General features: G+C 30.2%; 3 protein-coding genes across 3 annotated transcripts; all 3 read left to right on the top strand.

The window, feature by feature from the left end:
* Positions 1-140: 140 nt before the first annotated feature.
* On the top strand, positions 141-4,242 carry LOC145764089 (dynactin subunit 1-like). The gene is made up of 2 exons (XM_082575672.1): positions 141-824; positions 950-4,242. The coding sequence occupies exons 1-2, from the start codon at positions 186-188 to the stop codon at positions 3,875-3,877; spliced, it is 3,567 nt and encodes a 1,188-aa protein (XP_082431798.1). The 5' UTR covers positions 141-185; the 3' UTR covers positions 3,878-4,242.
* Positions 4,235-6,252, top strand: LOC145764090 (ribosomal RNA-processing protein 7 homolog A-like). The gene is made up of 7 exons (XM_082575673.1): positions 4,235-4,374; positions 4,504-4,631; positions 4,774-5,029; positions 5,205-5,302; positions 5,514-5,663; positions 5,754-5,802; positions 5,924-6,252. Exons 1-7 carry the CDS (start codon positions 4,335-4,337, stop codon positions 6,007-6,009), a joined length of 807 nt encoding a protein of 268 aa, XP_082431799.1. The 5' UTR covers positions 4,235-4,334; the 3' UTR covers positions 6,010-6,252.
* Positions 6,253-6,723: 471 nt separating this feature from the next.
* Positions 6,724-9,092, top strand: LOC145760315 (GA-binding protein alpha chain-like). Its single transcript, XM_082574183.1, has 6 exons — positions 6,724-6,872; positions 7,261-7,425; positions 7,564-7,611; positions 7,705-7,796; positions 8,090-8,318; positions 8,623-9,092. The coding sequence occupies exons 1-6, from the start codon at positions 6,798-6,800 to the stop codon at positions 8,824-8,826; spliced, it is 813 nt and encodes a 270-aa protein (XP_082430309.1). The 5' UTR covers positions 6,724-6,797; the 3' UTR covers positions 8,827-9,092.
* Positions 9,093-14,736: the final 5,644 nt, after the last annotated feature.

The following is a 14,736-nucleotide window of genomic DNA, read 5'->3' as shown; positions in this document are numbered from 1 at the left end:
GTGGAAAATTTACTGCAGTAAATTGTTAAGCTTATGTTGATAAATTGTTATAAAGTGTTTGCTCAATATATTATATTAGATGTTGTCGATAATATGATTTCCCAAAATAATGCAATGTAATTAATGTTTTGCAGTTTTTTCCTTCGACTGATTTATGGTACATTGTTTAAGGTTCAAATTAAAAAATGTCGGAAAGTCCTGATGTAAAGATTGGTTCAAGTGTTAGCATTGTTGGCAAAGGTTTAACTGGGACAGTTTCGTTTGTAGGTGCCACACAATTTGCAACTGGAAAATGGATTGGAGTTACTCTGGATGAAAAACTTGGCAAAAATGATGGAACTGTGCAAGGCAAACGATATTTTACCTGCGATCCAAATTTTGGGGTTTTTGTGCGGCCAGGCCAAGTTCAAATTATAAACAAACCATCTTCTGCTCCACCGACTACAAAAAAGTTGGATTCATCCTTCGGTATGGGGTCACAATTAAAAAAACCCAAAACTGGGCGATTATCCATGGCACCCCGAGGGGAATCCCCATTGGTGGCACCACAGAGCCGGTTACCCACAGCTATGAAGGAACCATCACAAATGCAGGCTCCATCCAGTCGTATGTCCTATGCTCCAAAGGAACCTGAACCGGCTCCGGTCACTCCAGAGCCTCCTAAGGTTGAGGAAGTTGCCACTCCTGCTCCCAAAGTTCAGGAAACTGATAGTTACGCTTCTTCAGCTTTGCCTGCAGGAATTTCAATGGTGGAGATTGATTCGTTGAAAGCTCAAGCCAAGGAATGGAGAGAAAAATATGAAACTATCAGAATTAAAAGACAGGTAACAATAACAAAAACAAAACTCATAAAATTTATAAATTAAATAAAAATTTACTTATAAAAAATGAAAAACAGATTTTATTATATAAATCTTTTAAATTTGTCTTTATTGTAATTCAACATTAGGAAGATCGAGCTAAGTTGAAGGAATCCGAAAAAATGAAAATCCAGATATCTCAACTTAACGACACAAAAGTTCGAATTTCTGAACAAGTTCAAGATTTATCAAAAAAGCTTCGGGCTGCCAAACAAGAAGCAGAAGAAGCTGTAGAGGCTAAAGAAAAATACATAGAAGAGATGTCTGATGTTCATGAAACTATTGAAATGGCGACACTTGATAAGGAAATGGCTGAAGAGAAGGCAGACATGCTGCAAAAAGAGGTTGAAAGTTTAACAGAAAAAGTTGAGGAGTTGCAAACTGATCTGGATATCATGAAAGAGGAAATTGAACAGAGTGGAGATGGCACTGCATCTAACTATCAAGTGAAACAATTAGAAGATCAAAACAAGAGACTAAAAGAGGCACTTGTTAGAATGCGAGATCTCTCTACCGCAGAGAAAGCCGAATATAATAATTTAGAGAAACTTTTAGAGCAAAAAAATAAAGAGGTGAAGGAATTGCAACAAAAGAAAGATAAACTTACTGCCCAACTGGAGAAAGCAAATGTGACGATGGATGAGTTAAAAGAGCAAGTAGATGCTGCTCTTCCAGCTGTTGAGATGGTGGAAAAACTAACAGACAGAAATCTAGAACAGGAAGAAAAAATGATGGACATGGAAGAGCAGATTCATGATCTTGAAACAATTAACGAAATGAACGAAGAACTTCAAGAGAATGCTCGCGAAAATGAGTTTGAACTTCGAGAACAGGTTGATCTTATGAGGGGCAAGGTAGTTGAGGCTGATCGCCGTGTCGAAGCTGTAAATTCTGTGGTCAGTGACTATGAACAAACTCTTGTTAAATTTCGGAAGTTGGTCCAGGATCTGCAGGAGTCTAACCATGAATTGCGAATGGCTCAAAGTAGCACAGAGGAGAATTCTGAAGTTGAAAATTTGGTTGTGCCACCACCTAATCTAAATTATCAGATCAAAATGGTTGAAACTAAATCCATTGCTCGCTCTATTGAACAAGACATAAAAAAACTTGAAGTCTTTCAAGCAAAACTTCATGCTGAGTTGCTTGTTTTGTTCATGCCTAACATGTTTACACGAAACGGCGGAGATAATGATTGTGTACAAACTCTGTTGCTAGTTAATCGCCTATCAAGAAAATCTGATATTTTAGCTAGACATGTCAGGGAAAAATTTCGCACTGATGAACCAATTTCTAAAAGTGATAAATTGGTTGGGGATCGTGGAGACCAACTTACATTTGCTACAACTTTGGTCACCAACCTTACAAAGCTTAGAGTTTTGTTAGATAAATATAGCGAAGCAATTGGATCATGTTCAGTAGAATTATTTCAAAAAATTGGAACTCTCTACACGGAAATGTTTCAACATGAGCGAATACTTGATAATTTGACTGATGAACTACGCAGAGATTCTATGGATGAAAACACTAACGTTGAGTACCTAGAAAAATCTTTCTTATTTTTCCAGCACCTATTCACAGTGCATTTGAGCAATGAAAACTTTGATTTTTCCACAAACATGGCACAACACTTGGATTTAACACAGGCTGCTATTCTTTCTATATCTACAAACACAACTAGGTTAAAGTTGTTCTTACAACTCGGCCAAGAAACCAGTGACGTTGCAATCATCTTAAAAGACATGGCTACTTATTGTGACGATATTCGCCAATTCTGTAAAAAAGTCAAGCACAGATTACCTGATAGCGATAGTGGTAAAGATTTGAACGGAAGTCAAGATATAAAATCACGAATGCAACAAAGTTTAGACGAGTTGTTTTCTGCACAGAATGCAACTATGTTGTGGACATCAAAATGTGCTAAAAGCATCGGGCCTTCAGATGATAACAAGATTTTAGTTTCGAAAATGCAATCGCTTTTGACCAGTTCAACTAAAGAAATATTTCACGACATCTCAGCCTTTCAAGGTATCAGAGTTTTTATGGGAAACATGATAGCTCTAATGAATAAACTTGTTACTGCTATGCAGGAAGGTGATTTTGATACAACTACACCCAAACAAAAAATAGTTCCTCCAGTTGAAAAAAGAGCGACTGTTGTAAAGTCCGAGATCGGTAGCATGGATGGTTTTACTTCGAAGATTGAGGAAAAAGAAACTGTGATAAATGAGCTGAGAAAAGCTTTAAAGTTAAGGAGCGAAGATGTTTCTGAGACAAAGATCAGGATCGGGATGTTGGAGAAAAAACTGGAGAAAGCTAACAAAGAAGGGAATGAGAAGTCTGTTCTTCTCCAACAAAAACTTGATCTTCTTATGGAGGACAATAAGAAAAAAGAGAAGGAATATGATGAAACACTAGATGCTCTTCAGGCTGATATTGATTCTTTGGAGATGGAAAAACAGGAATTAAAACAACGTTTAACTGCACAGGCTAAAAAGAATGCTGTATTCTCTGAACTAGGAATGAAGCCGAGTGGTTTGGGATCTGCATCCCCTGGTGCAACCTCTGATATTGCTTCCTTAATTGCAGGAGCAATGGGATCTTCTCCAACAGCATCTGTTAAAGACTCCCCACTATTAGTCGAACAAATTCAGTCGCTAAAGACTGCATTGAGACTAAAAAACACAGAATGCAGCCATCTGATTGGTGAGAAAATGATGAAGGACATTAAAAGCTTAACTCCATTGAATATACCCAAACCAGGTGATGACAAAAAAAGCAAATCTGTTCTGAAACTTCAATCAGATTTATTTAAACTAAACAAAGAGATTGAAGATTACATAATTGTTCCAGTGATTGACATAAGTAAAAGAAAAGCTGGTAGATATCCTGTTGGCAGTGGAACACCGTTGGCTAAGCTTAAGAACAGAAAATGGCAGTTACAACTTTTAAACAATGCTGTTAAAGATATGGAGATTCGAACACAACAGGTTTTGGCACAAGAAAAAATTGGAAATTAATTTTTTTTAATAACTTAAATTTGGTAATATACTTAATTATTTAACACTTTAAATTAAATGATTGATCTTGTTAAAAACTATAAATTTATTTTTTATTTAATAAAGTCTATTATATTATATTTCTTATTGGGTAGTTGTTAATTTTTTTTTTACTTGTTGCTTTAATTTTTTCTTATAATACTAGCTGGCTAATACATGACAATAATTATAAAGTTCACATATATTTCTTTTTGTGGTGTTATAATAACTTACTTTTTTTATCTTGTTAAAACCTTTAATGTAAGATTTATATTTCTTTGTTGTAATGCATGTCATTTTGTTCAAAATACTCAAAGTATCATTATTTAAAAGTGACTAGTTAACTTAGAATATGCTTGACCGTTTGCATGTAGTATTAAACTTTTTCTGTTTCAAAATCTAGATAACTAAATGAATAACTTTAATAAAATTAATAAACATGAATAAAAAGAAGCAAAGTTCAACTGTATCTGTAGTAGGTAAGTACTAAATGTAAATTTATTTTCGTAAAGTGTTAAAATTATTTTAATTTAAATTTTAAGTTAAATATTATAAAAATTTTAAAGCTTTCAGGTCTGGGAATCAAAACTGTTTTAATATTTTTACAGAGTTACCAATAAGATTTGATAAGGAAAGCACAGCAGGCCATACTTTGTTTCTTAAGCAACACGATGTGAGAAATCAGGAAGAAAAATTTATTTTATTAGTGCTAAACATTCCACCTTACTGTAATGAAGTAGGTCTTGCCTAAAATTTTTTTGTTAAAATTTTGAAATATTTAATGACATTTATTTTTTAAATGTCCCAATTGTTGTTTATGTTTTAAATGTTGTGGTGGTTGTTTAACTTGTAACAAATATATTTTTTTTGTGTTACAGAAATGCCTTAAAAGAATTTTTAACAGTTGTGGTAAGATTGAAGAAATAATAAAACAAAAACACCCAGGACCAATTGAAAAACCGTCTGAAAATTCTTCGAAATTTTTCCCAGTCAAACCAGTAACAGGATTTCATGTTGCTTATATTACATTTGAGAATGAATCTGGTGTACAAAGGGCATTAAATATGGCCAAAAACATGTCAGAACCTTTTATATTATCAACAGAAGACAATGAAGTATTGACCGGAATAAAAAGTAAGTTTTCTAAACCTAATCGCAGAACAATTTATTCTAAATGTATTCAAGCAAGTTTTAAGTAGTTAAAAGCAAATGCAGTGTATGTTTTGTGCCTACACAATAATTTTAGGTTAAAAGACTAAAGACCAGTTAAATACTTTAAAATGTAAATTTACTTGTTTTTATTCTACAGAGTGGTGTTTAGAGTATGTAAGGTCATGGCCAGATACAGTAAAATTAAAAGAAGAAGTTGATCAATTTATGGAGAAATTTGATGCAGATGAAGCAGAGGTATATATGAATATTTTTTTATGTTTTTTAATTTTTTTAGGGATTACAATAAAATTAAGGTGGTTAACAACTTGTTTGCTATAAAAAAAGTTGAACATACTTCTAATTTTATCAGTTGGTTTTATTATTTAACTGATAATATTAAAATTAAAAAAATATTTTATTAAAATTTTTGTATAAATTTTTAATTTAAATTATCTTGAATTTTTAGAAAAATAAAGAAGAAGAGAAGATGGATGGAGTTCCGGATGAGGAAGGATGGATCAAAGTCACCAGAAGAGGGCGCAATCCTGGGTTTAGTAGAACCGAGGCCAATGAAATTAAAATGAAGTCGAAAGAAAGAAGAAAACGAAAAGAAAAAGTAAATAGGCTATAAAAATTATTACAAAAGGACTAGAATTATGTAAAAATAACTTTTAAAAACTAATAAATACTTTTTTATTTTTTACAGGAATTATTAAATGTTTATACATATCAAATAAGAGAATCTAAAAGAGAGAGTAAGTTAAAAATTTATAATATTCTACATTCATAATATTTATAATTTATAATATTTATAATATTGTGATCCTTAAATTAATATATTAAGTTTGTAACTTAATTTTTTTTTGTTTTTTAAAGAAATTGCTGAGCTGCGTAAAAAATTTGAAGAAGATAAACAAAAAATTCAGAAAATGAAAGAAGCAAGACAATTTCGACCATTCTAAAATAATTATACTATTTTTATTCACAGACCTAAAATATGGGTAAACGTTAAATAAAAACCTGTTTTTTATTAATAACGGTGCAAATAGTTTTCGCTTTTTACCACATAATTATCACGGCAATAATTTGAACAAATTTGTGCATTTTCTTTAACTTATACTTACTGCCACGAAGACTTCTTGCAAGGTTGATGCGCCCATACATATTATTTGTATCCAATTTAATAACCAATAAAATAAATTGCCTTAGTAATTGACAAATTGTTTTATGCAAAGTTTTAGTCTAAGTGTAGGTGAATTACATTTGTAAATAATAATTCCAGTTTTCTCTTACCTTAAAACACTTGACAAAAATGTTCACACTAAACTGAAAACTTACTTAAATACCTTTTACTTTTGTGATAACTTTGGCCAAAGCGCGGATGCTTGATAAATAAATAAACTAATATGTCATAAAGTTAACAATTTAGCATAACAAAAATGTTTTGTTATGTTATATTGTTCAAAGATTTGCTTTACTTTGAATACGCGTTGAGGATAAATTTGCGTTTTGCTTTTAACAGGGAAATTCCCAGTGGGTACTTTTTTTTAAATACAGTACAAAGATAAAAAAAATTATAAATGTAAATTAGAATAAAAATCAGAAAAATTAACATTAAAATAGGTTAAAAATTTATTTTAAGCATTTGTACATTTATTTGCAGTTCACAACTGAAGGTTATCACGTTTTGATAAGTTTCTTTAACAAATATTAATTAAAAGTAATAGCTATCAATATCATCTGGTAAATAATGGCTAAGGAAAAATTGAATAATATTGATGATGAAGGAATTCCTGGAGATCCTTCAATCTGGAATACAACACAGGTATTTCTATTTTATCAATGTAAACACATATATTAAATTTATGATCTTTTAAAGCCTTTTAAGCTTCATAGTAATTCTGTCCCCAATATATATTTTAATTTATATTTGTTATATTATACCTTTTTTTAATAATTATAAGTTATAATTGCCCAGTAATTAGGATGCTAATAAAGTATTATCTAAGCAAAAGTTCACACCGCTTGTAGTGTCTTACTTGAGGGGGCAACAACATAAAAGCAGTTGGGATCAAACTCAGGTTCTCATGTAATAAAGCCAAGCGTTCTGACCACTACACCATGCTGCCGGTCTCACTATACCATGCTGCTGGCCAACCTTGTTTGATATAAGTAATACAATTTATATTTTATTTGTTTGTATTTAAATTAAGGTTCACCAATGGATGATATGGGTAGCTAAAGAATTTGGTTTTGAATCCAGTGTCATTAAAAACTATGAAATTGATGGAGAGGGACTTTCAAACATGTCTGAAGTAGATTTTAACAAGAAGTTTCCATACGGAACAATATTATGGACACATCTTGAAATGCTTAGGGTAAAAATATAATATGTAAATGACATTGTTGCAGTTACATACAAAAATTTGTAATAAATGTTCAGTCAATTTTATGAATTTTTTTTATTTTGGATAATAAATTTTTAAAAATATAAATTTTAAACTTTTTCTTTTTAGAAATTAGCTTTGTCTTCTGAGAATACAATTGCACTACCAAATAAAAAGGTGATTTTTAAATGGGCTTATATTATTTAGTTTAATTTAGGTTTTTATTTTAATTGTACATTTCTAACTTTAATTTTGTTTTATTTGTGTTAGAATTCCACATCATCCCACCAAGTAACAATTGAAGAATCAAATCCAAGAATAAAAAATTTTAACTCAAGTGGAAGCAGAAGTTCACCAAACAGGTACATGTTAAAGTGTTGTAAAGTAATTTTAAAATTAATGTAATTTTAGACTAGACAGCCAATGTTTAGACTGGTTTAGGAAAAAAATAAATTATTATATTCTGCTTTAATTTTTGGATAAATATTGCTCCAAATTTTGGATACATCTTTCATTGATTATTAAATAAATATTGCTTTAACTTTTTAATAAATTTTGTCAAATTTTTTAGGTTTAAATGAGAAAGTATCCCACCATAAATTTATAGTTATAATTATCGCTGTATAAGTTTTCCTTAAATTTTTTATTTTTTCAGTTCAAGTGGTAGCGGTCAGATTCAGTTATGGCAATTTTTATTGGAACTTCTGACTGATGCGGACTGCATCGAGTATATCAGATGGTTGGGTGATGAGGGGGAGTTTAAACTTTTTAACCCCGAGGTTGTAGCAAAAAAATGGGGCGAAAGAAAAAATAAACCAACCATGAATTATGAGAAGTTATCAAGAGCATTGAGATATTATTATGATGGAGATATGCTGAGCAAGGTAACATTTTAAAATTTGTGATAAATAAAGCACGATAAATTAATTTATTTTTATTCATTACCTACATTATAATCTTTTGTTATTGTAAACTTAGTTATATTAACAGTTTTTTGCAAACATTTTATACCTGCTAACAATAATATAAACATAGCGCAATTCGTTGAACTTGCACAATATTTCAAAACAACAATAATTCTAATTTAAACAAAAAAAATAGAAATTTTGATTAACCTATTTGCCCATTACATTTAAGAAATTAAAAGTATTGTAAATACAATAGTTAATATTCTGTTTTTCATTTTAGGTGGCTGGCAAGAGATTTGTTTACAAATTTGTTTGTAATTTAAAAGAACTTGTTGGATTCAGTGCTGTTGAGTTAAACAGACAAGTTCTTGATTGCGCTGAAAAGCGACGTAATGCAAATCAACCCCAGAATGGGGATGAGTATTTACATACACCCTCGACAACTGATTTAACTCTGCCTATCATGGTGTTAAATAATTCGTAAAAGCAATTTCAGATTAATTGCAAAAACCTATTCCAAAATTATTTGCAAAAACAAATTCCTGTTTTGGGAAAAGTTTACCTGGTTTTAAACGGGTTATACTTACTACTCTTGTGCTATTCTAAAAAGACTGAGGGGTGCAATAAAGTTTTACTAAAACAGGATTTTTAGTTGACTTATGACGTATGAAATATATTTTTTTTAACCAAATTCTAGAAATTTAAAATGTTATACATAAATGCCTTATGTCCAAAAATTTTTTTTTTATTTTAAAATTTTTTTAGTAAATATGGAAAGATAGCTGTAAATTTTTTTTTAACCTAGTAACAAAAAAAAAGAAAATTTTTAACAATAAACACAAAACACTTATCTAAGTGGCACTTACTACTGTTAGATTGTCAGTTTTCTAATTTAAATGTTATATAAAATACTATAACTTTTGTTAATTAAATTTGAAATAAATATTTTATGCTTTTAAAAATGTTTAAATTTTTTTTATAAATAATACAAAAACACCAATGGAAAAATATAAACGAAAAAAAATTAGTTGATAAACTAGTAAAGCAATTAAATTGCATTTTATATTTATTTAAAAGTATTAACACTTTGTGTATTTATTTTAATAATTCGTTAAGTATAAAATTCAATTTTGTTTTTTATTTTTAAAATAAATCAAATTATTTAAAAAAAATGAATCAATTTCGAGCTAGCACATTTTTTGATAAAAACATGATTTTTAAATGATATAGATTAATTTAAAAACGTTTAGATGACTTTTAATAGGCTGCAAGTGGCTTTTTTTCAAAAAAATAAGCAAACTTTTTTGTTTGGTTTTTGGCCAAATTAAGCAAAAAAACAATTATTATACCCTTGCAGAAAATGCCAAAAATCGCTGTTTTGGAAAGAAAAAATAGATCGCCAAAATTTGTTAAAAAATAATTTTTCAAAAGTTTGGATGACTAACAGTGGATTAAAAGTGCCTTTTTTACAAGAAAATGTCAAATTGCTTTTTTAAATATTTTGTTATTCGCTTTTTTACCAACCGAAAGATAATGCACGAGAGTCGTTTTTTTCCATTTTTTAATTTTCAATAAAAACGTGACTTTTAATTGATTTAGATTCATTTAAAAACGTCCAGATGACTTATTATAGGCAAAAAGCAAACTTTTTTTGTTTTTTTGACCAAAATTAGCAAAAACACTAAGGCTTTTATAAACCCTTATAGAAAATGCTTTTCGAAATCTAAGATTTCGAACTATAATTACAGATTGTAGATATGAACAAGGCTAGGTTAAGGAAATTTTAAAAGTTTTGTTTGCATGGCGACCAAATTATTACAATACAATAGTTAATTAAGTAAGATAGCGCTATAAATAAGTTACGAAATGTTTCGTCTATTTAACTGGTGAATGATTTATTTAAGTTGCAAATTTTGAATATTTTGTTGTACTTTTGCTTCGTATTTGGATAATATAATAGTGTCATCACAAGCACAACTAACACACATTAACAAAATAATACGATTAGCTAACATCAGCCAATACTAAAACAATGGTCATCATGCCTCAGTTGCTAAAACATAAACAATATGCCCATTTAAAATGTTGTCGAACATATTCACTCCTAACTTACAAACTTTTTTGGTTATGCTTTTAATATTAAAGTAACAGCAAAACATTTCGGTCTCCCCCCGCCCCCAGTCCAAACACTCAAACCTGCACCTGGAAAGCTCCCGGAAGAGGACCTTAAACTCCCATTCAGAGATGCGGCGCGGGCCAGGAAGATTTCTTTTGCAACGTCATGATTTCCTGTGACGTCATGTCTGGTATAGAGTGGTCCTGTTCTACATGCTGTAGAACGGGTAAGTCTGCGTACAAGTCAAAGTGGGCGAACTTAATGCTTGAAGTAGGAGGCCCAGTGTTTATTTTCTTTTTGTACAAAAGGATTATTTATTGTTACGTCAGAACGTTATTTACGTGAAAATAGCTCTTTTAAATAACTAACTACGTGTTTTTCTTATCGTTATACCAATAATTTAAAAAAGCAATATTGCATTTAAATATTTACCAACTGTGAAGTATATCCACTACATTTACTAACTAACTATAGTGCGATCAAAATATTTAAGTGCACAAGGTATAACTTAATCGAAAGTAACGAAAAGCTATGGTTATTACAAACGTATACATTAATTCTATTTACTCGATAATCAAATAATAATATTCATGTGACATTAAAGCAATACTACTAGTTACCTAAACCCGGTCGGTAGGGTGATAAATTTAGCTAATTGGAAAACATAAAGGACAAAATGGTCAAATGATTATAAGTCTTTGTTTGGTAAAAATATTTTGGCTTGTGAATTTTAATGGCCTAACAACGATGGCATTTAAAAAATTGCTATTTTTAATATTGTCACAACATACGAAATATTGCGCACCACAACTTGTGATTTTTATGTTATTTTTTATTAAACTTATATTTTAACCAAGTTTTAATAATTATTGTTTTAATAAACTACGTACATGTTATGTAATTCACAACTTGTTTAAGAATCATAGCTATCTTTTTAGGATTGCAGTTTTAACATAATTGCCAGGTTACCATTAAAAAGCGGTCGTGCCCTCTCTGTAAACATTTAGGACTTTGTGAAACAGGCATGACCTGTAGTTAATTTATTTTTGCTATTTTTTGTTGTTGAATATTTATTAAAAATAAAAAAACTTATTTTGAGTTTTATATTTATAAAATAATAATAAAAATGTGTTTGGACACTAACAAACATTGGATTTCGATTTATTAAATTTAAGAAAAGGCAATAATATAATTTACTATTGCTTTAACATAGGTCTGTTATAAAGCAGAGAGCGAGGCGCAAGGAACGTGACGTCATTATTGATGCGCCTTCTCGAAAAATTCATCTACCACGAGGTCTCGGGTGCAAATTTTAATTAGTTAACACATGCAGACTAAACAGAGATTTTATTACCAAATAAGGTTATAAAATGTAGATAAATCCAGCTGTAATTTATCAATTAAGCGAGGAGAATGCGACGTCTTAATTGGTGCGTCTCCCCGAGAAATTCCTTTAAAACACGAAGTTGCATCATAATCTGAAATTCCTGGTGTTACGTAATGCGCTATGTTAACGCACGTTTAAGTTGTTTAGTCGTAATTAAGGACGTTAATTGGTACAAATAGTTCTTAAAAAATAAATAAACATTTACATATTATAACAGGTTTATAATTTGTGTTTTTTTTTTAACGTTTTAATGAATTGTTTAGAAGGTTTAAGCAAATTTATTTTGAGTGACAGCTTGAAAAGCGCTCTGCACTGCAAGGGGCGTCGTGCACGTACACACAAGTTACTGCCCGCATGCAGAGTCACGTGACTTGGTGTTTCGTGGCAAATTTGAATTGAAATCGGAATTTTAGTTCTTTCTAGGTGGACTTTTGAGGTGAGTAGACGTGTTTTGGTTAGTGATTTATAGTTAGGTTTTTTAAAGTTTATCATTAACAGTATAAAGTGTGGCATATTACAAGCATTTAATAATTAAATATTATGTATTTTATATAAAGAACTGTAAATTTTAAAAGATTTAATTTTTATAGAAAAGTTTGTGATGTTGGATTGGCTCCTGTGAGACCATCTTGTGTCCCAAGTTTTCTGAACACTGTTCCAGGTATGTTAACTTTCATTTAATTGATTTAAAATTATTTTTAACTTTCAACTAATTTTGGAATAATCATAAAAAAAATGTAATGTTATAAATATTAGTATTAATTTATCATACTTGCCAATAAAATAAAAAATTTTTATTTTTTTTAATTACAAACTTATGAACATTATTAAACCTGTGTTGATGCGCAGGTACTCCCAAAAGGTAGTTAAATGAGGTATTTAAATATATAAATAACTGTACATTTCGCATAAATTAAAAAATCTGGCACTAATTAAAAATGGACATATTTTAAAATTGTTGGCATGAAAAAAATAACAATTATACATTAATAATATTTGGCATGTGTATTGACATAATTTAATGTTGTTGGCACTAAAAGAGTTAAAAAGTGATACAATTTAAAAAATTTTGGCACGATTTGACATATAATAAAATTGACATTTGAAAAAACTTGATTTTAAGTAGGGTTTAGTGTCTATCACCATTTTCTAAACAATATGTTCAATGCAGAGAACATGGATTGTATTTGGATTCAATAAATGGAGGAAAAAGGTACTGGCAGGAACTGGAGGAATGGAAAGTGAATTGAATCCTAATAAGTCTTCCTTGCAACTAGCAAGGGGGAAGTTAAGTCAAAGAACTCAGGACTCGAAGCCAACTTTGGAATGGATTGGATGATATTTCAAACCTAAAAAAAACTCAGGACCTTATTTAGTTAAGGTCTGTAGGGCTGTAGGTTTTCACGTGCCTGATTCTTGATATGTACTGCATAATTAAGCGCTTTAAATTTTCACGGGTTAAAGTTTCACGGGTCTGCATTTTCTTTTTATTTGTGACTAGTTAAAAACTCATAATTTTGCGCATTAAAAGTAGTGTAGTTGACACAGTCCCATTGTGTTTAGGTTTCTGTGTGTTCATAATTATATTAAACGGGACTGTTTAATGGGTTTTTTAGATGTTTTGCGCAAGTAATAAATAAAGTATTTATATAGAACAGATTTATAAAACTTAGGCCTATGTGTGTGTTATATGTTTTTTATGCAAAAGAAGAACCAAAAAAGTCTGAGGACCTCACTTCAACTTCGCAAAATTCAAAAAAAATCCCAGGACCTTCCTCAACAAAAGGTGGGCTGTAGGGCTTTAGGTCTGTAGGGCTGTAGGTTTTCACGTGCCTATTTTTTATATGTACTGCATAATCAAGCGGTTTAAAAGTTTTCACGGGTTAAAAGTTTGTAGTATCACGTGTCTGCTTTTTTATTTTGACTGGTAACAACTCATAGTTTTGCGCATTAAAAGTGGTATAGTTGACACAGTCCCAAGTGTGTTAGGTTTCTGTGTGTTTATAATTATATTTAATGGGACTGTTTAATGTTTTTTTTAAATGTTTTGCGCAAATAAAGTATATATAAAATATTTTGAAGATTAGATTTTGGAAAATAGGCCTATGTGTGGTTTATATTATTTATGTGTGTAAGTTCACTGTATTTTGTTCGCCCTGTTTTGTTTATGTGCTAAACCTAAGTGTGTGGGTGGGTTGGAACCCAACATAAATTATTTAATTTTGTGGGCGGAGCCCGATATAAAACAATATTTAATTTCGTGGACGGAGTCCAAAATAGCATACACAGTAAACATTACATTAAACACGCAGAAAAAAAACACAAAAATTTTAATTTCTCTCTTTTATTTTTTGCAGGCTTTTCTTATTTTCTTCTACCTTTAAACCTATTATTTACCTTCACAGGGGCCTCTTAAACCGTTTGTTTTATTTTCTTACAGGGGGATTACTAACCAAATTATAATTTTTTTTAGGGGCCTTTAAAAAATTAAAACTAAACTAACCTTTTTTTTACAGGCTTTTCTATTTTCTTACAGGGGCATTACTAACCAAATTATTTTTTTTTCAGGGGCCTTTAAAAAACTAAAACCAAATTAACCCTTTTTTACAGGGTTTTTTCCAGGTTAGATTACCAAAAACAAATTTAAACATTCTGTTTTTTATTTTTAGATACTGGTTTACTATTTCGAAGAGCTCGTCGATTTGTTTTTTGGCCAATTTTAATTTGTTCTTTATTTTTAGAGTTCCTGATACAAGAAAACTTCAATCTAACCTCTTTATTTTTCCCGCAGGGTAGATTACCATAAACAAATACTAACTTTGTTCTTTATTTTTAGATTCTGGTTGTCGAGCAAAAAAGTTTGTATGAAACCATTTTTACCATTGTTAAAC

Source organism: Corella eumyota, chromosome 1, assembly GCF_963082875.1.
Source record: "Corella eumyota chromosome 1, kaCorEumy4.1, whole genome shotgun sequence".
Taxonomy (NCBI): Eukaryota; Metazoa; Chordata; class Ascidiacea; order Phlebobranchia; family Corellidae; genus Corella; species Corella eumyota.
Note: the sequence above shows the minus strand (reverse complement) of the source record. Positions and strands in the feature narration are given on the sequence as shown.

What these genes read in the sequence shown, in the direction of transcription:
- LOC145760315 (XM_082574183.1), top strand. Translation starts at nt 6,798, where the DNA reads ATGGCTAAGGAAAAATTGAATAATATTGATGATGAAGGAATTCCTGGA. An exon ending in CAATCTGGAATACAACACAG is followed by an intron (nt 6,873 to 7,260) that starts GTATTTCTATTT and finishes ATTTAAATTAAG; the next exon opens with GTTCACCAATGGATGATATG. An exon ending in CACATCTTGAAATGCTTAGG is followed by an intron (nt 7,426 to 7,563) that starts GTAAAAATATAA and finishes TTTTCTTTTTAG; the next exon opens with AAATTAGCTTTGTCTTCTGA.
- LOC145764089 (XM_082575672.1), top strand. Translation starts at nt 186, where the DNA reads ATGTCGGAAAGTCCTGATGTAAAGATTGGTTCAAGTGTTAGCATTGTT. An exon ending in CTATCAGAATTAAAAGACAG is followed by an intron (nt 825 to 949) that starts GTAACAATAACA and finishes ATTCAACATTAG; the next exon opens with GAAGATCGAGCTAAGTTGAA.
- LOC145764090 (XM_082575673.1), top strand. Translation starts at nt 4,335, where the DNA reads ATGAATAAAAAGAAGCAAAGTTCAACTGTATCTGTAGTAG. An exon ending in TTCAACTGTATCTGTAGTAG is followed by an intron (nt 4,375 to 4,503) that starts GTAAGTACTAAA and finishes ATATTTTTACAG; the next exon opens with AGTTACCAATAAGATTTGAT. An exon ending in TTCCACCTTACTGTAATGAA is followed by an intron (nt 4,632 to 4,773) that starts GTAGGTCTTGCC and finishes TTTGTGTTACAG; the next exon opens with AAATGCCTTAAAAGAATTTT.